General features: G+C 35.4%; 1 protein-coding gene across 1 annotated transcript in view; it reads right to left on the reverse strand.

Moving 5' to 3' along the window:
- Window positions 1-5,330: 5,330 nt before the first annotated feature.
- Window positions 5,331-26,597, reverse strand: part of LOC138694902 (embryonic polarity protein dorsal-like) — a 99,516-nt gene continuing 78,249 nt past the window's right edge. Inside the window, exon 11 of the mRNA XM_069819085.1 lies at window positions 5,331-25,702. Within this exon, the coding sequence (XP_069675186.1) occupies window positions 24,768-25,702 (935 nt within the window). The 3' untranslated portion in view covers window positions 5,331-24,767. The remainder of the gene's footprint in view (window positions 25,703-26,597) is intronic.

Genomic DNA, 26,597 nt, shown 5'->3' on the forward strand with positions numbered 1-26,597 from the left:
TTTTTTCAACGTTAGCATTACAGTAGGCTACATTGCGAATTAAATTTTCGTAAATTTCGTATTGGGATTTCGAGCAAATTACTCTTAATATATACAGTATACAATATATTCCCGCCTTTCACCCTTACTTTTTAACTTCGCTCTAGAATATGCCATTAGGAAAAACCAGGAAAACAGGGAAGGTTTGCTTGTTTATGCGGATGACGTGAATGTTAGGAGAAAATCCACAAACGATTAGGGAAAACACGGAAATTCTACTTGAAATAACTAAGGAGATATGTTTGGAAGTAAACCTGGAAAAAAACAGTCTATGATTATGTCTCGTGACCAGAACATGGTACGAAATGAAAATATAAAAATTGGAAATTTATCCTTTGAAGAGGTGGAAAAATTCAATACCTTGGAGCAATAATAACAAATACAAATGACACTCGCGAGGAAATTAAACGTAAAATAAATATGGGAAATGCCTGTTGTTATTTGATTGAGAAGCTTTTATCATCCAGTCTGCTCTCGAAAAAGCTTAAAGTTAGAATTTATAAAAACAGTTACATTACCGGTTGTTCTGTATGGTTATGAAACTTGAACTCTCACTTTGAGGGACAGAGGTTAAGGGTGTTCGAGAGTAAGGTGCTTAGGAAAATATTTGGGGCTAAGAGGGATGATGTTACAGGAGAATGGAGAAAGTTACACAACACATAACTGCACACATTGTATTCTTCACGTAACATAATGAGGACAATTAAATCCAGACGTTTGAGATGGGCAGGCATGTGGCACATATGGGTGAATCTAGAAATACATATAGAGTGTTACTTGGAAGACCTGACGAGAAAAGACCTTTGGGGGGGGGCAAGGCGTAGATGGGAGAATAATATTAAAATAGATTTAGGGAGGTGGGATATGATGGTAGGGACTGGATTAATCTTGCTCAGGATAGGGACCAATGGCGGGCTTATGTGAGGTGGCTGAAGCTTCGGGTTCCTTAAAAGTCACTTGTAATAATAATATTCCCGCATTTTTTTTATCATTCAGTGACATTGCACCACATAAATACCAAACCGTATCTTCGTTTTGGTGTCTACTGTACAGTATTTTCAGTCAATCGATAACTTGGCGAAAGAGAGGAAGAGTTCTTATTCTTGCGGCTTGAATGAAATTCGCCACTATAATAAAAAAAAAGTTTAGATGAAAACTTTTTTCTACCTTTCAGGAAATTAATTATGGCACTAGGTTTCCCAAATTACACATTATACCTCACAGGCCCTTCACTATATCCAACGGGTTCAGAGATTTTGAATTGTTTAAGTCAGTCATTTCATGACTCAAATAAAAGAACAGACTATGGTATGAATAGCGTCAGCAACAGCAGCAGCAGCAGGGTGAATTTTAATTACTCTGAGAAAACTCTAACATCTGCCTTGTTGTTAAATTCTTAGAACTTGAATTGGACTCAATTATCCAGATCAAATTGTTTGCTCTATCACTTAACTGCAGTAGCAGAATATCCAACCTTATGGCCTCTTCCATCCTCACCCCTGATTTTGAACAATGAACATCCACAATAATAGAATGTCTTGGTCACCTGGTAAGTGAGACAAGGCTACGATTTAGATAATACACGATAAATATACAAGACATGGGCTCTAGTTTCGTAATATCAAATGTAATATGTCTTTATGCCTGTACTAAGAATCAAACTGGGTGTGAGGTTTAAAATGTTATGTACCACTTTAACCGAAGTGTAGGACCACAATAATGACAAATGATTACGATAGGACTACCTACCACTGGATCCGAGGACAATAATTATTTCAATATTGGAGGTAGCACAGCAGGATGACCTGTGTTAAAGCATTTCTTCCACTCCTGATCACATATCAAACAGATTAGCCATCCCCATATTAAAAATGGTAACACGTGGAAGAGAACAACCATCAAGATCGCCATTGTCGATTGGTAACGACAACTAGATTGAAGTACGTTGTTCCATGCAATTCAAATGAGAGTTATAAGTGATTTCTTCTGCAGTTTTTAGATGGCAGTATAGTGGAATTGATCAAAGCTGTTGCCTTCACAGTCCATAAGACTGATCAGTCTGTTAATATGTGATCTGGGGTTCCACCTTGCACCTGTAATCTATTTCATTTCAATATAATAATCAGTCCATGGGCCCGAACAAATTTTGCACCCCCCCCAACAATTTACTTATGAAAATTTTAGACATTTAGCAGTCAAACTGTAAAACAAAGTCTGTGATATCACTACCCTTTAAGGGGAAGGACAGGTGAAATTGCATTTTCGTTACTTTGTTTTGTGAAAAATGAATCAGCAATCTCTTATTTATATGTTGAGCACGTTTCAGTGCTTTGCAGCGCTTGGAAGCATAAAAATGACGTCATATTTTAATGGCTGCACTCTTAAATTTGAATTCCACTCAAACTTAACAAGCCGTTTTCTCACACTTTTTTTTAGCACATTTCGTCATGTTCAAAGTGTAAAGGTTCTTACAATTTTGATGCTAGGAACATGAAACTTTTATTGCACATTCTATATACTGTGGTTAACAAAACACTGCACCATTCGATGAACTACTTCCGAAATTAAAAATAAAACGTATTTAGTTGCCACAACAAATTTGAAAATTTTGAAATTTCATATATTTTCTTTTTAATTTTTCTTTCTATTTATAGATTCTTTTTAGCCTCATTTTTTATATTACAGAGAACGAATTTTGCTTCTGCATTGGACTGACACCATACTTCAATCCTTTTGGTATTATATTTGCCTCCTTGTCTCATTATATGGTTCTTTTCAATATTAAACTTGGCTCTGATTGACTGGACGGTGTGACTTTTGGTGTTCCAAATAAGTACTTTAGTACGATTCTTGGCATCTCTCAGTGCAGTCCCTACCCAGAGATCCCATTGAGGGACTATTTTACCTCCGGAGAAATTTTACACTGAGGGACTCCTCATTTCTCGTGAAAAACAACAACTGAATAGACTACAGTGGACTTTATGTTGTCAGCAAACAGCTGGATACATTAAGAAGATTGATTCTAATTATAGATTGGATACATAGTTCTTTTCCAGTCATATCAGACATCATCATCATCATCATCATCATCATCATCATCTACTTCAAGGTGGACCGATTCCGGTCCGTTTCGACTCAAAGGTCGTCTTCACATCGTAGTCGTGGTCGACTAATAAATATTCTTCTTTTGGTTTTGTATTCATAAAGGCATCTAGCTGGTCTTGATACTTTCATTCTTTGTATACGTTGGAACCATTTTTTTTTTTTTTTTTTTTTTTTTTACTTTTTCGAATCATACTATTTAACTCAGTTATATGCAGCTTATCTCGTATAACATCATTCCGTACTTAGTCTTTGAGGGTAAACCCAGCTACATAACGTAAGAATTTCATTTCCGATGTTTCAACCATTCTCTTAAAAAAAATGATATACTAAAACACATATGAAGAAGGACAGGTGGAGTGGAGAAAAATTCTCTCCGGCACCGGGATTCGAACCCGGGTTTTCAGCTTTACGTGCTTTTTCTTTTAATTTGAATAACTCAAAAATCATTTATCTGATCATAATGAAACTTAAATGCAAGAATACTTATAGAAAGAGGATGAAGTGTATAAAATATGAAGTCTCTACCTTAAAAATTATAGAAAACAAAAATTTCATCCCTCATCTCTTAACAAAATGCTACTATCTAAAGGAGGCATCTGTAAAGTAGGAAAATATAGAAAACTCATTTCCAGCTCTTTTTTTTTCTCTTCTCAAAATTTTGCCAGCCTAGGTCCAAGCCCATGTGACCCATGCATAATAACAGTAGCGGCTCGCCGTAAAAAATATAGGTGAAGTGCTGTTCACATAAACAAATGCATGAACAGTTTTACCAATATAATGAGTAGGCCTACTATTCGTAAACTACGTACGATTTTATTAGTTCTAGAACACATGCAAACAGGAAAATTATTTTATTTCACGACTCACCCAATTTCTTGCATACCAAGTCAATCCTCCTATCTTTTAAGCAGCAAACCTGTCGATGATGTCTTCATAAAATATCTGAGTTTAATTGCGGGTGGACAGTATATCTCTATGCAAAGCTATGGGGTTAATGATGAAAGTAATGTAGCATTCCGAGTGAAATTTTCGCCATTTTCAAACAGAAAACTTCTTTCATCGGAAGAATTTTTTAAAGTTATTTTATACAACTTCTCTGTTTTCTTAGCACTTTTTAAAACAAAGAACAAATGGAACTGTAGGTCGTCCAGAATTGAAAACTTTTTTATCCTCATATTTAAGTCTACAAAACGGCATTTCTAATATTACAAACTGTGTCATTTTCGGGATACATATTTTGCACTCGTTTACCACATTTTCTATATACTGGTACGGTACCTAAGTACTCGCATTTGTATAATAGCACTATAGTGATTAAACATATAATATACCGGTATACTTAGATGTAGGATTAATACACTATATACACTTATCACTCTATACTCTAAATACATTAACTAATAAATTAATATATACGTATACAGTATGAAACTACATGTGTACATTTACACACGCGTTAAACTTTCAAATACAAGACCTGGAACATAACTGCTGAGCTCATGAGAAGAAATAATACACGTCGCGGAAAACAATTTTAAACTTTGCGAATGTATGTGGGATATATTCCTGATAAAATAACATAGAGCCAGCTAATTTACCACTGCAGGAGAGACTGCTTGGACACAGGGAATGAGAAAACTATTCTCGAGTCAGGTAGTACATACTGTAAAATTTCACGGCCCTTAAACAATAGCCCCCGGCCTTAGAGACCAGCTTCAACCCTTCTGTATTATTAGTACCGTTAGATCTGCAAACTGGTTACTCCACCTACAAGTCTGACAATTCTCCGTAACTGAAAGACTCAGAAACGCACTTCACTCATACAATCTTTCTTCAGTGAGTGACGTCACGTTACCATGGAAACCAAGTGCTGTATGAGAATGGGAACCCAAATAATTTCACTTCTACTGTATTGGAAGTTCCAATAGCCACCGCTCAGCGCTCGTAACAGTTGACATTATTCTCTTCAGCAGACGGTTCCAGGTACTATCTATACAACTAAACACTGTTCATAAAGACCGGTAATAACTAGAATTAATTATTAATACGAGATAAAATTGTGTTTTACACATAAATAGATGAAGTAGCACTTCACCTACTTCACCTGAATAACCGACCCTGCATAATAACAGGCCTGATGATGATGATGATGATAATAATAATAATAATAATAATAATAATAATAATAATGTGACAAACTTCCTGTTTTATTGAAGAACAGTGCATTCCTTAAAATGTCCATGGTTCAGCTTTCTAACAGTAACAGTAATGCATTGAAACAATATGTCTGTCCTGAATCACAAAAGCATCAAACTTACACAAGATCTTTGGAGAATTGATAGCTTTCAGGGAAAATAATGAAGGATCATCATTATGTAACAAATTATACATAAACATATAAAAAGCTGTGGAACGAACTAAATACAATAAAATATTGCATATGTTAACAAACAAAAATACTGCCAACAACCACAATGAAATTTTATAGGACCATTAATTACATGTCGGCAATTATACAATATTATACAAACAATAAGTATCTATGTACTCCAATTACATTCTCTTATCAAACTCTCTACATGCACTAACTATTGCTATTTACAGATCTCCAGGTATTAAAATGAATTGTCTCAAGTACAAAACAGTATCTTTGCACAAATAAAACATTTCACAAATATTACATGCATTCCAATGCAGCACCAAACAGTATCACAGACAATAATGGAACGTCTGTTCCTTGCACAAATGAATTGGCACCATTTCAATGTATTACGTATATCCTGCATTAACATCATATGCTAATCCTCGCATTAAAATCCAAAGACTCTGGAAAGTGGAACTCTTTGGCAGAAAGATATTTATTGGTACAAAACCTAAATTATAGAAATAAGAAAACAGGAGAATGAATATATTAACACTACCTCTTACCATAATTTTTAATTATGAAGGTAAATGGGTAAGGAGGGTGGGAAGCAAAAGAGAAATTACAAAATTAATACTTTCGCAACTAGTCCTTCACATTTTCCCTCTTTTCTTCCCTCTCCATTTTCCTCCTCATATCTAGTACACATCTTTAATATTGCTTATAAATAGATGCAAACAAGAGTTTAAAATTTTTTTCGTTACCAAGAAATGTAATCCTCGGTCACATACATAAATTAGGGAGATAAATCTGAATTTAAGTGCTTTTTCTGTACAAGTTTTAAGTGTCTCTTTTGATGATATTCCTTGAAGCTGGACATCTTTTTTTCTGCATTTTCAAATATATATATATATATATATATATATATATATATATATATATATATATATATATATAAAGTTTTAAATTCATGAACCAGTATGTTATTCTTAAAAAAAAAAGCTAATACAAAAAAAATAATAATAATAAAAAACTGGAATGTTAAAAGAAAAAAAAAAAATATTGAAATTTTCATTACTGGTCTGTGAAATACTGTAAATGTAAGAAAGAAAAATTTAAAAATATTGTAAACAAAATACTGGCAAAATTCCAAATTATTTTATTTTCAGTACCATTCTTAAACTTTGAAAAGCAAAACGAAGGAACATAATTTTTGTTGCTATGCTTCTGCATGAAACAAAAGAAGGGTGTTCACAGGGAAAGTTTGAAAATATTACAAAATTCAAAAATTTATTTTATAGAATAAATGACCGTACAAAATTAATTTTATATAAAGTTGAGAACAACAGAACAGATTTAAGAATGTACTCAAACACAGAATACAATAATTTCGAGACAGCATGTATAAAGAATGTCGTATTCCTAATCCACATACCTGTATGGACAATCAGAAATCGAAGATTAGGAGACAGAAAGTGACGGAGAAATTTGCAATGAATTCGGAAATTCCCCAATCCTTCAAGAGAAGAAGAATAAGAAGAAAAACTACCTGAATACTCTCTTTATAGTTTATGGAGATACATTGTTGGCTTTGAACAAACTTTTTTAGATTTTTATCTATAGAATTTATAACATATTTTCACTTTTTGTAATGAAAACTCTTTTGTTTTTGCTGCAATATTGTTTAAATACAGCATTCCACCAACTGGTGCATGGTGCATTACAGACTGATATTCATTATTTGACAAACAGCACTGCATATAAATTAGATGTGTATTTACAAAATATAGAAGTGCCAGTACCTTATTTAAAGATACCGGTAACCGAAGTTTTCCACATATGTTCCTATAATTATTCCTAAGATTATCATAAACTCAAAGGCTAATTATTCAAATCATAATGTTTTTAATGAGTGAAAGATGAACCATAACATAACAATACATTATAATTATATTAAGAAATATAAATAACAGTAGTTCATTCATTGGAGATAAAAACTCTGAAGATAAGCAACTCAAATAATTAATAAAAAAACTAGTTTTAATTGCTTTAGATATTTTGTACACGTTTCATTTCAATACTGATGACATATTCCACCTCTCCTGTTGAGTGCGCTTTTGAGGCAGAAATTAATTTTTTTGACTCATTATTAAACATTCTCGTGTAATGGCTGCAAAATAAATATTATATTTTTCATTATGTTACAATTCGACTTGACATGATAAATATGAAGTGGATTCAAAGAATCTGGATCAGGTTACATACTTTTTCAACAAGTTTTATGTGGAAGATCATAATGGGCCACAGAATAATGATAATGATGATTAAGAAGGAAGAAAAAGGAGAAAAATTCGCGTCTTCAGAAACAAAAACCCACAAAAAATATTATCAGGGACTTTGATGTGTTACATTTTGAAATTAATGTTGCCAAGCCAACTAAAATGAAGAACTGAAAACAAATATCGTGACATTACTGTACTCCAACCACGAGAAAGTCTCTGGGGAATGAGACGAAGCGGGATAATGCTGTGAATGAATGTTGAAGTCATAAGGTCACACACGTGGGTACTCGTATCTCTATTGGCTAGCTCTCACAGCACAATCGATAACATTGATACACACATATTTATACTACCCTAGTTACAAAATTAGATCACTGTCTCCTAGTCTTTTAATCCCTCCATACAGGAAATAACATATGCAGGAGAGCACATGGTTTTTAAACTGACGTTATAATGGTAATAATATCTATCTACTTCGCTCCAATAGATAACGCAATAGTAAGCACATTCCTTTCACGGTTGATCTCCTGGTTGGAGAACAGTAAACTCAATTTCTCTGTGAATAAAATGGTGTTCCTACTACTCATGCAAATATGTTGTTGTTGTCCATTTGTGATAGTTTGTATTTGACAAGGGCTATTACACTATTTCAGTGTCTAGAGACTGTTATGTAAATAAATAAATAAAACATTTTCTTTCTTCCTTCCCAATAGAGATCTAATATAAATATTTTATTTGCCATTTTTTCTGCCTAGTTTTTGGCATTGTTAGGAGATGGCTTCTGTTGTGGATCTGTCCTTCTTGTTGCATACTGCATAGTGGGTGACATAATTGTTGAGCAGGCGAAATGTTCAAAATCTGTAGCGCTGTTCATAAGAGGCTATACTTATAATTAGGAACCGGATTTTTATGTAATTACATATTATATTCCTTTCCACCTAACCACATATAAATAACAAATCTTTGCGAATCTTGTAATTACCGTTAATATATTAAAATTTGATACTACATATTTTTACATATTTGCCCCACTTTACATATTATGGCTTGGTATTACATAAATCTACATATTTAGGGGTTTTATTCATTTTTACTTCTCTAAAAGAAACAAAAAAAAAAAAAAAACTTCTGCTGGGGAAGTTTACAATTTGAAATACAGAGATTTAAAAAGCCTTTTTACCTACACAAGAAAGGACATATTTCGGTACGAAACATAACATTCTTAGTTCCAGGAAGTAAAAGAGGCACTCACCCCATACTGCCCACTGTAAATATGAGTGAACAAAAGGCAACCCTTCTCATACAACTACCTTGTATTGTAAAAATCCCTCAGAAAGTAGCGTTGTATCATGCGGTGAAGTGGGACGAGGACGACATGATTTGTCTCCAACTATAATTGTTCTGCACACGTCTTAACAAACCATTCCCATGCAATTTGCAACCTTACCCACCCTCTTCCTAATTCGTCCAGGGAAAACCCGTGTCAAGTCTGGCATGAGTCACAATAAAGTAACCGACTTTTGAAAAGAAGCTGAAGTAAAAGAACAAACTGGAAAGATGTTGAAAGATTAAAATAAATAGCATTTCAAGTTATTGCTTGACCTCTTTACTTTAAATTTAGTAGACCTATACGGAAATGGGATTTTCCAAGCAATTATTACGTATGGTTCTCGGTTGGAATAATCCTACCCTTCTGAATGAGACAGAAATGTCACTTTAGGCATAGATTTTAGTTGGTACTTTGTTTCTTATAGGGAGCAGCTAAAATGCATATGTCCCACATCTCTTATTTTCTCCTAATCCAGTAAATCTATATATTTAGGGGTTTTATTCAGCGAAACAGTACTTGCAGCACTTTTAACTAACCAAATTGGCCCCTGTATCTTCAATCCTAATGACAAAAATAAAATCATGGATTGCGATGGACGAAGCTTTCACTACAGATGAAAAACAGTAATGTGTCAAGTGTGCAGTAAAAAAAGTCGGATGCTCTATGAAATCACAACTGGAGAGTCTTACCTATCCTATATCTGCCAGATATTGATATTAAATATTTTCATGATTTTACATATTTTGGTACATATTCAGCTTATTTTTCTTACATAAATATGTACATATTTCACACCTTGATATTACATAAAAATCCGGTCCCAAGTTATAATTCCTCCTCCTCAGAATAAATATGTAATGTTTAAACAGAAAACAGGAAAACGAAAAGAATATCTCGTCATCGTATGAACCACAGCTTTTGACCCGGAGCATGCATAGTGTAGCAATCTTTGACTTAGAAAATAATTGAGGCGCTCAACTATTATGTCCCCCACTGTACATCCTGGGGTCATCATGGGTCTCATCCTTGAATGTGTTCAGATAAACAGTATAGCCAGTGAGGGAGCAGAATGCAGCTGCAGAAGATTTTTTAGAGATTGTCAAAATATGAGACTAAAGATAAATATTTTATTATTTACTCAGTTTCGTCGATTTCATGAAAGTGTCTGATTTGAGTAACCTTACATATTATGGAGAATGAATTCTTATCAATATGTAGGCCAGTGAAAGTATCATTTACACACTTTATATTATTAAGCCTTATGATTTAACATAATATGTGCAGGAAAGCCACATTGAAATGGATTGAAGTATTGCTACTGGAGATCCATCAAATCCGCTATTGATTGGCAGTTATTTTTCATAAGCAGATCTTACTATAAATGATAACCCATACAATATTTACGCAAATATAAGTCGTACTTTATTAAAAACTATTCCATCACAAAATGAGGATGTAGGTATGTAATATTATTAACCAATCTGGAACACTTTCTTTCTTTCTTATTACCTATGTTATGAAGTATCTACCCTACATGCAAGTAGCTTATATTTATGTAAATATTGTACATGATATACAAATGTTGTTAACAATAGAGCACCGAACACTATCACACAGTATACAGAACATACAACATTGTTACAATTAAAAATAAACATTAATATTGCACGCTTGATGCATTCTCTCTCTTACTCACTCTCACACACAAATTAAAAGAAACTTCCTTTTCATGTTGAAGCTCCGTTCAAAGAATTCCACGTCAATTTGAGACGACCTCGATGATCTTGATTTCCTGAACACTGTAGAAAACTATCATTTTTCTGGCCATAAAATCCAGCATTTTAGAAAAATACTTTAAGTTCACAAAAGCTTTAAAATTGTATCTTCAATTAAGTGAAAGAAGCCTGACTTTACACCAGCATAATAATTAGTAAAAACGAGTTACATCAGGGCTGGGCACCAAGAGCGGATTCTACTCTCTCACGGGGAGCCATATGATTTCTCTTCATCCCCTTTCTTCCCTGCCGAACACCGCGCAGCGATGATTCAGTGATGGATGAATATTAAGGGGGAGGACTATAGGAAATCTCTTTTCTCATATTATTTTAAGTAGAACCTATACTTCCCTAACATGGTTTCATATCAATGTATGAAGCCTTTTAAATACATTTTCACTTTTGCCCTTTATAGTACAGTCACAGACATAAAAAAAATGCAAAAAACCGCAGTATTATAAAGAAAATGCCATATATTCTTTCAAGAGTATCACAGAATCACAAATTTTGTCTTAAATGAACGCTAAAAAACTGCTAATCAATTTTGTTTTATGAGTTTTAGAAATTTTAATTTTTATACTTTTATTTTTATTTTGCGTTTTTATGAACAGAAAGAAAAATTGCATGTCTATTTTTAACTGATTCTTTAATTTGTAATTTGACAATTTCCTCTTACAGAATTATTCATGAATAATGTGAGAATATGCCCTGAAAATTTTCTTCAATTATCTCTATTATTGTCTGAGATATTACATATTAAATGTTGAAAAATGTAAAATAAACAAACTCCAGATATTCAAGGGGACTGCAGCGCAGCGGCTATGTAAAAATGGCGTAAAATCAATTATTTTCCTCCTAACGACCTTGAAATTTCGGACAAATGGAGTCAACATTATGAAGTATTTTACGCTAAAAATAAAAAAATAAAAAATAAATGTTAATTTTGACACACGTATAGTCATTCTTGTAGGTCCTTCCCCTTAAGTTCCCAATTAGAGTTTGGACCCGCTCCCGATGCCCAACCCTGTGTTAAATAAAGAGAGCTAAAATATTATATTCTCTTCCTGGGTTCCTAATATTAGTCACACAGTGCTTTTAAAACAATATATCATGTCTCTTCACCACTATGAAAGACTTAAGAAAAGACAGAAGTTCGCAGTTGCAGCAGATAGACATGACAGTTCTTCAGAATTATGATACACCATACTATTATATGCCACTAAACAGGGAGAAGATACAGAGACATTATTTTGATGTGAGGTGAGAAAACGGTGGGTGACTCGTGGCCCACTGCTAGCATGGTTTCCAGAAAACACATAACCATTTTTCCGGCACTTTTACAATATGTAACAGCACTAACAATAAATGTTCAGTAATTTGGACGAACAATGCTCACAGTCATTGCTGAAAATGGCCTCCATTTGCCACCACACACTGCATAAACTTGCACTCTACTATCAGGGTCTGTCTGCCTTAATGCTTGCACGCTTGGAATTTTATATGGCTTCAGTTTAAATAATTTTTTTGCATTTCTTGCAGAGGACTGAGATATTCCACTTTCCTGTGCTAAAGCTTTTAGAGATTTTGAGGGGTATGTTCTAATTTTTCACCAATCTCATTTAATTTTTCTTCTGTAAGAACACTACGTTTTCTGTTTGATTTTCGATTGTTCACTGAGTCTGTTTCTTTAAATCTTTTAGCGAGTCTTCTAATTGTTTTGGCAGAAGGCACAGGTCTGTTTGGAAACTTTATTCGAAATTTAAGTCTTGTTTTCGCACACAACCTTCTGTCTTTTATGTACGTATTGTACATATACACACAATGAGAATTTGTTGGTAGCCTTACCAAAACACAAAATAATCACTAACTTTGTACACCAAGACTTTTGTAACACAACTTGTGACTACAGCGAATGCCATATGGTGATTGAGGATCTAATATGCCGCACCTCTAACAGCCCGCACCGGGAATGGGCCACCAATAACCCACCATTTTTTTGCCTCACATCATAATAATGTCTCTGTATTAGCTTCATTGCTAACCTAAAGGAATAATTTTATCACTATTGAAATAATCATGGTGTAATTATGATTTTGTTTCTACAACCAAGTGGTTTTTTTTTTATTTATTTCTATTAATGGCAGGTACTTGACTGTTCGTCATTCACCCATATGAAGCCAGTTATGTAAACAAATTTACTGATAAGAGTCGTTGCCCAGGGTGCGCCATAGGAGACTGTCTGTGATACACTTGTGATGAGATGAGATGAGGTGATAATGGAGATTTATTGGAATACCACAAGGGAAGCAGAACTTATGCAGAAAACCCCTATGTTACCTGAACCACAGGCTTGCCCAACACAAGTTCTAAAATGGGGGTACACTGGGGATCGAACTGGGTCCAGAAGATTATAAGTCCAGCACTCTAGCAGCCACTAGATCACTGTGGTGACTAGTGTTGAGATTTAATTCCGTTTCAATTTGTGATAATAAAGCATAACATACCCGACAGGGTTGACAAACCTTCCATATCTCAAATAATATTAGTACAACAGAAGCTTGCCTACTCTGTTGATTCCATTACGCTCAGCTACAGCAAGTTGAGATGGAATAAAATCTCGAGACGAGTACGAAACTACTCATGCATCATAACCTAATCACTGTGAAATCTTTAAACTTAATCTCTTGATGCAAATCAAGATTTCAGGTATTACTCCCTGTACAGTTGATTTGAATAATTTCGAGGGAAAAATTGTTCCGGGGCTGGGCATCGAACCCGGGGACCTTTGGTTTAACGTACCAACACTAACAACTGAGATACCCGGGAACTCTACCAGACAATGATCCAATTCTTCCCTCTACATCCACAGACCTCAAAGTGGGCTGACAACCGTCAAGCAACCAACTTCGAGTGCACACTAACTCCGTGTGACTTAAATCTCTTGATGTTAATAATTTCAGAGGAAAAATTGTTCCAGTGCCAGGTATCAAACCCGGTACCTATGGCTTAAATTTAAGTCACACAGTAATTGCGCACTCAATGCTGGGCTGTGACGTTCTGTTAACCCACTTGAGGTATGTGGATAAAAGGGGAATAATGGAACCGGGGTCTGGTACAGTTCCTGGACAGTTCAATCAGTAGAGCAATGGCGCACTCAGCCAAAGATCCTGGGTTCGATACCTGGCTCTGGAACAATTTTTCCCTTGAAATTATTCAAGTCAGCTTTACAGGCAGCTATGCCTGAAAAGCCAAATTTGTATTCATTTTATTGATGTTTTGCCAATACAATCCTTATAAAAAAAAAAGTATTAAACTTAACACAAAAATATTTCTGAGTGCTTAATAAGCATATACCTAATGCACATCTTAAAGTCACATGCATGCCATGGTTGAGCATTTGAATTCCACCTATCAATCAATGTCTGTCTGCAGACAATGTGCTGTCAGAGATGGGTGCTTGACGACATGCTGAATCGACATCACAGGAGTCTCACAATGTGTCCAGAAGAACTGCAATTGATATAATTTCACATATTTAATTTTATTCATTAGAGTTTTGTTTAAAATCAGCATTAATTTATTAAGAACTGACAGGGGGACAGTCTTATTCATTGTCCACATTTCATGGAAATTAGTCTTAAGCACTGGATTTAATCTATGTGTAAGTCATATCTGAAGTCGAGAAGAAGGGGCCTATTCCATAATAGTACAGTGCAATCAGTTATGCTTTCCCCCGTGGCAAGAGGGTTTTTCCTATGAGCGAGCCCCCACTCGTTTGCTGCGCACTGAAGCCTGCTTGCTTACTTGTTGACCTTTCTGAATGTCGCAGTCGTAGCGCAGCTATTCCCGGGTGTGTGTTGTGTTGTTAGTTTCTTAATTCGACAGTATACATAAAGTGTATTATACCTCGTGAGTTTACAATGGCACAGCATGTCTTTAATTACGTTCATGTATGTTAACTCAGCTCGTGAAGTTTGAAGACGGTTTCAAGAAAGATTCCTGCGTGTAGACACTTGAAATTGTAGAACAGTCCATAATCTTTATCATAAATTTCAGGAAACTGGAAATGTCGAACCTAAGAAACCAAAAAAAGCAACATAGGGTTCTCACCGAAGAAAGATTACATGACATTCGTAATTGTTTAGAAAATTCTCCTAGAAAATCTCTTCGTCGTCTTGCACAACAAGTGGGACTTTCATATGGGTCTGTGCAAAAGGCTACTAAATTACTGCACTTCAAGCCGTATGAAAAAACTGTGGCACATGCTCTTCAGCCAGGTGACACTGTACATAGGGGTACATTTTGTGAGTGAATTCTGGAAAATGTGATGAATAATTACCTAAAGAGATGCGAAAAATGTGTGGAGAATGAAAGCGGGCAATTTAAACAACTCATTTGATAATTTGGTAAGTAATGAGTCTCTTAAATTTCTTTGTGTATTGTTGTATTGTCTTTGCGCTACGAGTTGGCGCGGGGAGTAGATAGGCGGGACGGGGGAACTTCACGCTACACTCTGACCTGAAAACTTCGTCCACTTACTTGGCTACACGGGAACGGAGTCAGACATAAAAGATTCCGCATCTTCGATGCTGTCACTATGACTATCATCACATTTTTCAAAATTTCTGGAGTATGATCTGTCCATGATAATCGTCTGTTTATGTTCCAGCCGTGTATATTAATTCGAATCTCTCAACAAAGCCATTAGCCCCACCGCCCCCATCCTGATGAACAACAATGAGTGACAGTAGTCAAAACTCCAGTAACATTTTTATCGTGCCAGAACTTGGGAAACGTTAAATTGGTAGGCCTATCTATCCGCATTTCGTCCAGATACAAAATCGGTTTTTCCACTTTCCTAAGCTTTCTTATTTGCTGTAGATATCTTCACGTATTCCAATTTACAGTGTTTTCCTCAATTTTTTTTGCTGCACACTTCTTCCACCTGAAATCCTTTTTCTTCAGTATTCGTCTTAATGTTGTCTTTCATTTCAAATCAATTCTCTCTTGTAGCAAGGGTAAAAGCTTGTTACTACTTTTTTTTTAGTTGGTTATTTAACGACACTGTAATAACTATGTACTAGCTTCTTCAGTGTCAATTGAATTGATGATGGCGAGATGGTATTTGGCAAAATGAAACCAAGGATTCGCCATAGATTACCTGACATTCGCCTTCTGCTTGGGAAAACCTCGGAAAAACCTCAACCAGGTAGTCAGCGCAAACGGGAATCGAACTCACTCCTGAGCACAACTGCAGATCAGCAGGCAAAAGTGCTACCTCCTGAGCTACACTGGTGGCCCTCTTTCTTTTTCAAATAAAAATTCTCAATTATATCTTTTTTGTCAATCTCCCGTCGAAGTCATCTACATTTGCGTTTCGATAGTCTGGACGTTTACATTTTTTCTCTCCCTCAGGTGTCGACAACGCACTTTCTTCTGTGCAGTCTTTCATTTCATTCCTTATACGCTGTATTGTTCTTGTGGATAGATTACAGTACTTTTCTACCTTTGCTATAGGTTTCGTAAGAGGAATGCAAAGGTACTGTTGTTCTTTTTCTTCATCACAGAATTATTTTGCACTTCTAATAATATTCCTTTCTTCGCTATAGATTGTCAATCCTTGTTTCCTCTTTGTCGACATATTTACAATAAACAAAAAACTGCTATAAACCTAAATAACAGTATATAATAACATAAATTCTATTAACCGTATTACTATCAACACTATTAACACGAAAAGCAAAGGATAACTAAAGCAATACATGATTTGTGGTATACTGAAAACAATTGTCTTGTTGAAACTAATAAAACACTACAGTAAAAACCCCACTATTATTTTCACAAAGTCGCAAAGACTCATAGACACGTGCAGTAGATGTTTGTGAAACAGGAATATTGCGGTGAACAGCGCGGTGCGCATGCGCGACTGTTTCCCCTCCGCCCCGTCTAAGTACTTCAGCCGCCTTCTCCTGGCGTGACAACAGTAGGTTGGTTTGTTTTATTGCTTTACCCTTCCGCTAACCCGGCTAACAAGAGGTGCATTCGCCCATAGGCAAAACACTCAGGCGGAAAGCAAAATTGATCACACTGTATCTAGTAATGTTTTCAAAAGTCCCAGCAGAACTACCATAAGAAAAATCCACTTTCACAGAAAGCATTTGAATGGATTTGCGAATACACAATATATTTTAACGAAATTCGGAGCCTATTCCAAATGTTTGTGGTAGATTTGTGTCACACAAATGTAGCACTACCAGCAGTACATTGTAATCAATAGTACCACAAAGATATCTCGACTGAAAGTAAGCTTGTAGAAATGTTATTGTGTGTTTCCATATTAGAATCGTAACTTTAATTACAGTAATTAAATGTGTTATGAATTTGTAAAAATATGATATTATTGTGTGTTCGTGAAAGATTATTGTTAATGTCTGTTTCCTAATAGTAAATTTAACGAGTATTAAAAATATAATTAAACATGATGTAGTTCAATGGCTTAAGGGTGTTTTAACATTCACTCTCAGTCCTTTTCGCTTGCATTAAGTGAAAACTCCCTTTTAAGAAATATTCACATTTAAGGAAAAAACACGGAGATCGTTAAAAAGAGGTGTTACTGTAATTTATAAGTTATAAATAGAACTTGTATTTTTATACATCAAATATTCATTAAATGAGGTCTGAAAAATAATAAGTCATATGTCTCTGATTCAGGTTCTGGCTGATACTGTGCTCCAACCACGAAAAAGTCTTTGCAGAATGAAACAGAGCGGGGTAATGCTGTGAATGAATGTTGATGTCATAAGGTCACACACGTGGGTACTCGTATCTCTATTGGCTCGTTCTCACAGCACAAACAATAACATTGTTACACACATATTTATACTACCCTAGTTACAAAAGTTGATCACTGTTAATCTTCTGGTCTTTTAATCTCTCCATACAGGAAATAACATATGTAGAAGAGCGCATGGTTTTTAAACTGACGTTATAACGATAATATTATCTATCTACTTCGCTACAATAGATGACGCAATAGTAAGCACATTTCTTTCACAGTTGATCTCCTGGTTGGAGAACAGTATGTTTTTTTTTTTTATCCAATGCCACCAGGTTGTCTTTTCGACATTTCTGGTCCTCTCTCCTGGCCATGGCTTAGTTGTAACCCACTTCTGAGGTTGGGGCGCCTGAAAGGCAGAGTTACATTACCCCGATGATATGATAGGATGATTATGATAATGTAGTGCCAGGAGAGGTCTTAAATCTAAACTTAACCTAAATTCCAAACCATGGACGAACACAGGAATAATCCCCTTTACGGAAAAATTCCTGTGCTCTAACCGAGAATCGAACCCGGGACCTCATGAACTATAGCCAGAAGCTCTGACCACTAAACCATGAGGTTGGTCAGGGAGAACAGTATGTACATCTATTATCAGGCAGTACATCTCACTTGATATGAATCAGAGGAAGAACAATTGTTTGTATTCATTTGAAGTCTGATTAGTGTAATATGTAGCTAGTCGATAATGTATGCAATGGAGGGGGAAAGGAACTGGACAACTCTACTCCATTATCTCCTGGCTTAGTTGCCTAAGTGGTGAATTGTAGGTAGCACTTGTGAGATTTAGACCTGTTTTCGAACAAGTGATATGTAAAGTAACACTAAGCAGAACTTTCATATTATCACTTTCAGAGAGTTGTCTCTCACAATCTTCACTATCTATCTCTGGCATTCTATCAACGTATTCCATTCTGCTCTTCAAAGCTTCAATGTACACAATACTGTGGAAGTCAAGTTACAGCGAATGTGGATATCCTGCAATAGCCAAGATCATGTGAGAGTGGGTGCTGGTAGGAAAAGAGAAGCTGATTACTGCTCGAGATATGAGAAAAAGGAAAGTAAGTGGTGATTTAGAAGAGAAGTGGGCAAACCATACACTAAGTTCTACCGAAAATGAGTTTACAATAAAATTAATATTTTGAAATATCTATACTAATAATAAATCTGTAGCCAAAATTTTTCTGGTAATTTTCGATTTTCCAAAAATAATTGGTGTTAACATGTATAATTTAACCATCCTGAAACCGAAAATCGCTTTTTTGAAATTTTTGTTTGTATGTCTGTCTGTATAGATGTTTGTTACCTTTTCACGCGATAACGGCTGAACCGATTTATATGAAAATTGAAATATAAATTAAGTTCGTTGAAACTTAGATTTTAGGCTATATGGCATTCAAAATATTTTATTTAAAAAGAAGGTTATAAGGGGGCTTGAATTAAATAAATCGAAATATCTCCCTTATTATTAATTTTTGTGAAAAATGTTGCATAACAAAAGTCCCTTTAAAAATGATTTCCGATACGTTTCATTCCAAGCAAAATTTTGATGGGACCAAATTGCACCAAAAACGGATGTTCTCTGAACCAAATGATCATATTTTAATTATTTGCATGTAATAACAATTAAGAAATATGTTAAAGGAATTATCATTGCACTAAATGAGTGGTCTCTGGACCAAAATGATCGCATTTTAATTATTTAAATACAATTTAAATTAAGTGACATATTAAACGATTTATCCTTCTATCAAACACGAATGTTCCCTGGACCAGATGTCCTATTTTAATTATGTAATTACTTTATATTTATTTCTAACAAGTGCAGCGGAGCGCACAGGTACAGCTAGTAAATAAATAAAACCTTTTTTACAATAACGTGTTATAATGTTATAATCTCTTACCCATGAATTTCAAACTTGCAAGAGGCTGGTTATGTATTTAAAATCTCTGCTTTCACAGGAAAAACTATGGTGTGTGGTAAAAATGGTAAGTCAGAAATTGGCGGTTTTCAGTTATGACCTCCATGTGAATACAAAGAATGTACTTCATCAGATACTATAAAGATTGTATGTCTATCCTCTTCCATAATACTGCAGAGCTTCAAATTTGCAGTCCAACATAATGATTTGGTCCATATTTTAAACTTTGCTTTTGCTCTACTCAAAACTTGCAACTTATGGCTTATGCCCTTTTACTGTGCACTATAGAAATATTTGAATGCATTAACACAGCAGAATCACAGTCTAGTATATACAGTCACGAAGCTCAATACGTAGGGAATATGCATCCATAGATAGTTGCTAACCACTAGGATCGCTAACATTGCCTCATCACAATGTGAAATAGTACCGGCACAGTCTATTGTTCCTAGTACTCTCATCACCTCAAACTTCGTGACTGTATATACAGGGTGTCCGGGAAAGACCTGACGAAAAAGAAGTAATTGTATATCTGAAACTGTTACAGTTATTATCTCAATGTTTTCACAGTTAGAAAGAGAAACTCAATAAGTTTTGTTACCTAGCAGCATGTTACACGCGTGCGCATACCATTGCGATAGGAGAAAACGAGAAAAAGCTCGTTCTGCGCAGGGTATTAGTCAACCTTGCTCTCAGAGCTGGGAATGCAAGTTGTGCGTGTACCAAGTGAACAGCCGAACAATGTTTACCACAGTAGAAAAAGCAGAATGCGTTTTGTGACTGGCTGAATTTAAGTCAGTCAAGCGTGTACAACGTCGTTTCCAAACGGACAAGAGCTCACAGTAACAGGTAACACATACCTGGATATGCTGCGAAATTACGCTGTCCCACAACTACCACCAGAAACCGTGTTTCAACAGGACGGAGTCCCCACACTATGCTAACCATGTGCGCGTTTTTCCTCGATGACACGTTCCCTGACCGTTGAATTGGAAGAGGCGGACCTACACCATGGCCGCCATGGTCGCCGGACATAACCCCACTGGATTTCTTTCTGTGGGGTTTGTGAAGGACGTGAGTTTTGTGGCCGAATCTACGAAGCAATAGGACTAGTCACACCGGAAATGCTTTCGTGCGTGTGGCAAGAGATTGAGTATCACCTGGACATAGCCCTGGCAACAAATGGTACTCATACAGAGGTACATTAAAACTTCTTGTGTTTCTCTTTGTAACTGTGAAAACATCACGACAATAAATGCAATAGTTTCAGAGATATAGTTATTTATTTTTCGTCAGGTCTTTCCCAGACACCCTGTACTAGACTGTGGCAGAATCCAGTTGTTTTCACAGACTTAGCTAGCTAAGTTTCACAAGTGCAAAATAGTTGTCACTGGTAATTTAATTTCGCTAAAAACTCATGTTTCTTGTCATTAGATAATTATTTCCAGACCTGTTGTTTCCAAATAATTATGATGACAAAGTGGATTAATTAAGTTCAATTAAATTTCATTATGGAAATCATATCTGTATTTTGGGGGCAACAAGATATGTTTTAGAATAATGTATAAGAATGCGAAATTTTGTATAAACACATTCATTGACCACCATTTTTCCGAGTAGGCCTATAAGGAGTTTAAAGTTTCAAGTGAAAAAAACTTATCTGCATTTAATAATGTGCGCAATTTCTACTAGCTCTTGATTCTAACTACCTTTCTTAAAAAATCACAAAATATGTTGCTTTTCAGGTTCCAAGAACACAGACAAAGTGTTTCACAGGTACTCAGTTTGACGTGGAATGACTCATACTCACACAGAGATAAAAACATGTACTGCAAACCAGTTTGGTACAACGCTGTTAAGTGGACAGTGCTTGAAATAGCTTGACAACTTCGCAACAGAGTAGTGACATTCACTTTTACTTCCTATAGGTAACACTGTAACTCAATCTGCAAGTATTTAATTTAGCAAATTCTACTTATCTGCGTTTTTTATTTGTAAATTATGTTAAACTTAAGTTTAAAAACCCAATCTGAATGTGGGCAATTCCATATGAAATCGATCAGTAAAAAACCTCGCATTTTTTTAATACTCTAATTTTTTCCCTATTTATATAAGGTGCTGGTGCTGAGGAGAGTGCATTTTCAAAAGTATACTATCGGAAGTCAAACAGTTTTCGTACTATTGAGTGACAAATTTAGCGTATTTTATAAAAACAAGCCTCTTTCAGTGCTCAGAACTCTGGAACCATTTACAGCAGAACATTAAACGGGAGCTCATTTTGCAGCTGACATTTAGTAGGTTATGATAAGAAGTAATACTTATTTCTATTGTATACAGAGACACAGATAATCTGATTTTACTACTTTTGTAAAAAAATATTGAGAAAAAACCTTGCATTATTAAGAGGGATTCGGCATTGTTTGCTTAGTGGCTCGGCAATAGGTTTCGAGGGTATTAAATAAATTATTTTCACACGCCTAGACTTGAACGGCGCAGTACTCCATGCACTGGCTGAGAGCTGAAGATAAGCGAGCATTGGGCGTCATTTTACTCCTGTGTTTATGAAAACTTGTGATAAAGCTAGCCCAGCCATGACTGCTAGACGACACATCACGTGTTTGTCTCCTGGCCTTGCTTGTCTCGACTACCTACAGTCAGCTGGTTAATTCACGTGCGTACTATTTATTTTCTTTATTTGACATTTTCAATACTTTCTTATCAATGGTGCACCAGTAAAAAAATATGTGTTTATTTGTACTTTCAATGCGGAATCTAACCATATATTTTTAAAATATTTTTTCGTGGCCAAAGGCGTCTTAATGAAGAAAAATCTAAATTTCTCCATTTCCATAAAAAGTAAGAAAAACTGTTTACATGTCAATATAAACTTTAATTTCTCAGCATCAAAATAAACCATGATTTTGATCATTGGGTGAAAGGGTTTCAGAGCCACAACAGTTTAAAGTTGCTAATTTTATGAAAATACGATAAATTTAAATATTTTTAATTTAAACACTATGAAGTTCTGATGCCTCAAACTTTGCACAAAGCACTGTATCATTGTTGTCAACAGACAGAAAAAGTTTCATTGTATTTAAAAATTGCAAGGTCAATTTTCTCTATATTTCGGTTGATTTGAGATGGAATAGCCTATGTACAAATTAATTATTCCTATGCACTTACCACCTGATACTGTAAAAGGTGGAGTAATTACATAAGAGTAGAGGCTCGATCTTAAGGTGAAACACGAAAATGCAAAATTTGGTAATATGCATACTAAAAGGTTAAATTACGTATTTAAATGGTTCCTGACCATTAATACAAAATTTTATGGTCGTGATAAAACACGAAATTCTAATTTATTCAAGAAATATATTTTTACCATGAAATATTTTATATATTCGCGAATTCAGGCGAATTTCGACATTTCATAGACTTTTGTGCAAGAGCATTGCACTTTAACTACAGAGATGATCGCTTATTTTGTGGGTTCGTCTTACACTCTTGCCTACATATCTCATATTGAGATGAAACCTTCAATCTACGTTAATAATCACAAATATGTTTTAATGTAAAATGTTTAAGGTACACCAATTCGGGGAAAAATGTCCATTATCATTGTAATGTGATTTCTCGTCTTTTGCACACTATTCACTCATAACTTCATTTCCATTTTTGGCAAAAATAGTTATCAATACAAATATTTTGAACTACGGTAATGACTGAGACTTTATGTATACAACTTTTAATGATTGTGAGTCTTTAAACAACAATAAGAAAAACAATAATTCTTTAGGTGGGTATATTATATTCGAGTAAATAACAATATTTATACGTAATTGTTATTATTTTCTTAAAAAATTATCACAGCACAGAAAATCCATAATGACTGGACATTTATTCACCTACCTGTACAAGAATGACCTTTCTGTGTTCTGGCATACATGTTCATGATCTATTTTATACATATTGTCTGGTAACTAGAGATTGGAATTTTTCTTTGAGTTCGAAGTGCAAAAAGTGGGATTTTCAGAATGGGAAAATAAGTGTGTTATTAAATTGAATTTTTCGACATTTTCAAAATACATAGTTTCAACAGCAGGATACACACCCTCGTTTTCAAAATACATTTTAGAAAAAAGATTGATATTTTTTGTTGACAAATGATGGTGATTTTATCAAACAAAACATTGTATGATGAGAAACATTCACAGTTTGCATTTGGACATGGCTCATAGGGTGCATTCAGATGGCTAACAGCGCTTACGATATGACTTTCACTACATATGTACAAACCAAAGCCGGATATGACATCAGGAATGTGTCATACCAGATATTTGAACGAAAATGGATTCAATATTATAAAATGTGCAGACCACAGATCCATAGATATAAATCTTAAAAAATTGAAAATTCGCGCACATAATTCGCTTAAAAAATCGCGTTTTTCGCAAAAACATGGGAAATTCGCGAAGACACAAATTTCGAAATGTTTCGTAGATTCACGTCAGGCATAAAAGGATGTACATTTACTGTAATTAGTTGTTGAGAAATATTTTCTTAAAAAATCGCGAAATATTCCATTCCCTACTGATAAAATTGTACACATGAATATGAAAGCAAATTCAATGTGTCCTCAATAAAGAAACCATGTTCTCCTTGCATTTATCTGTATATGCCACAAAATGATGCCACTACATTACCTGTAATTTCTTACCTCCCATTTCAAGCACTGTGAACTTTTCATACACAACATTTATACATATAACACATACGTACACACAAATATTAACAACATAATAAAATTGTGTGCTAAACTGAACCACAGGTGTTTAAAAAAACTCAATAAACATCTTCTCATAAATCAACAATGTGATAAACTGCTTTAACAGTTGGAAATAATATTCCAATCTCTAAAAAGATAAAAAAAACCTAAGTCATGGCATATTTTTAAAGTGGCAGACAAATATTTCTAAACTGCCCAATTAAGTAGGTGTAGTGATAGAGGCACTGAATTGTTACCACAGTTTTAAAGCTAAAATTTAGGTGGTATAATGTGGTCTCTAGTAATAAACCATCAGTCTTCTTGTTCCACTATGCACTACATTCATGCATCACTGATGATCCCTCATTCCACTCCCCTTACACATGTCGTTCAGAGTGCTAATCTCTTTCGTAAGGCTTGTGAAACTGTCTGTCATGTTCTCCGAAGGTTCCACATCTTTCACTTGTGGCTGTTGTTGCTGCTGGTGTTTTTCAGATAAAGTAAGGTTGCTCGACAAACTTTCTGAAAGATGTGGATCTATAAGACCCATGCTCACCAAATCACCGGAATCTAAACTAAACTGTTGTTGATTGTCCAGGTCTAATATATTGCTGTCTGTCATTGTTTGAACAATGTTCGGATGTGGAGTATTACTAGACGTCCCCACCACACTGATGCCGTGCAATCCTAGTCCTGGGGCAAGATTAGCGGACACCGCAGTATTTGAGCCCAGGCCTTGAACGAGACCTAACTGTCCTAGACTCATATGGTTCATCGCCATCATTCCCTGTGCCCCCACATTCACCATAACTGAACCAGACGTTGAGACAACAGCATTCTGTCCAATGCTCGCCATTCCTGGCAGAGTATTTGCTCCCATTCCGGAGAAGATAGCATTGTGAGCGATGTGACCCATTCCTGGAGAGTTATCGAAAAGCCCCATCCCTCCACCCACGTTACTCAAGTCATTCACTCCAGGAATCACTCCTATCCTTGTCGTGTCGGCGGTAACATTGCGAGTCACTTTCCCCGCACTCATGAAGTCAGTGTGTCTCGCCGGCATGCTGTATGTGACAGAACTCTGCTCGTAGCCCAGTATGCCGCCCCCGTGCATGCCCTGGTACGGATGTGGCACAGAGCCAGCGTAGTCCATGGGGGAAGGAGTGCGGCCGACACTGTGCGGGGACATCGAGGGTGTGTGCGACTGTGGGGAAGGACTTGCCATAGGTGCATATGGAGATCTGCTGCCTCCTGGAAACACGTACTGCTGGGGCAGCTTTGGCTCTGTAAACAATACACAAAATAAATTAGGAAGTTCCAAAGTTAAATGCAGGCTGGTCCACAATAAACCGAGAATGAGAACCAGAATAAGAAGGAGAAGCAGAGGACGTGAACATGAAGATTTTTCATTCATAATAAACCGAGAAAGGAAATAGCTATGAATATGATATGTATGCCAATAATGATATGTAAAGTTGATATTACGCATTCTGATATTATTTGTGTATAATTGACCAATAGCATTCTCTCATGAGTTGTTGTTGTTTTCTAATGCCAGACGTTTGACAATAAAGTCATTTGACCTCTTGCACTCCAATATTTTTCAAAGATATTATCATGGCCAGCCACTGAAGCACAGATTTTGAGGTGTTCCGAATCCATTTCTTGGTTTGAGTTGCACAATGGGCAGTTAGGGGACTGATATATTCCAATTCTATGTAGGTGTTTGGCCAAACAATCATGGCCTGTTGCCAATCTAAATGCAGCTACAGACGATTTTCGTGGTAAATCGGAAATTAACTGTGGATTTTCATGCAGAGAGTTCCATTTTTTCCCTTGGGATTGTGTTATCAAATTTTGTTTGTTGAAGTCTAAGTATGTAGATTTAATAAATCTTTTCACAGAGTAATATGTAGATTTAGTAACAGGTCTGTAAGCAGCAGTGCTGCCCTTCTTTGCTAAAGCATCCGCATTCTCATTTCCCAGGATTCCACAATGGGATGGTATCCATTGGAATACAATTCTTTTATTGAGAGATATTAATTGAGAGAACATTTTAGTTATTTCTGCTGTTTGAGATGAAGGTGTGTGTTTAGAGACTATTGATAGAATAGCTGCTTTGGAGTCTGACAATATAACTGCATTTTTAAATTTATTGATGTGGCATAGAAAATTCCTG

This window comes from Periplaneta americana, chromosome 2, assembly GCF_040183065.1.
Source record: "Periplaneta americana isolate PAMFEO1 chromosome 2, P.americana_PAMFEO1_priV1, whole genome shotgun sequence".
NCBI lineage: Eukaryota > Metazoa > Arthropoda > Insecta > Blattodea > Blattidae > Periplaneta > Periplaneta americana.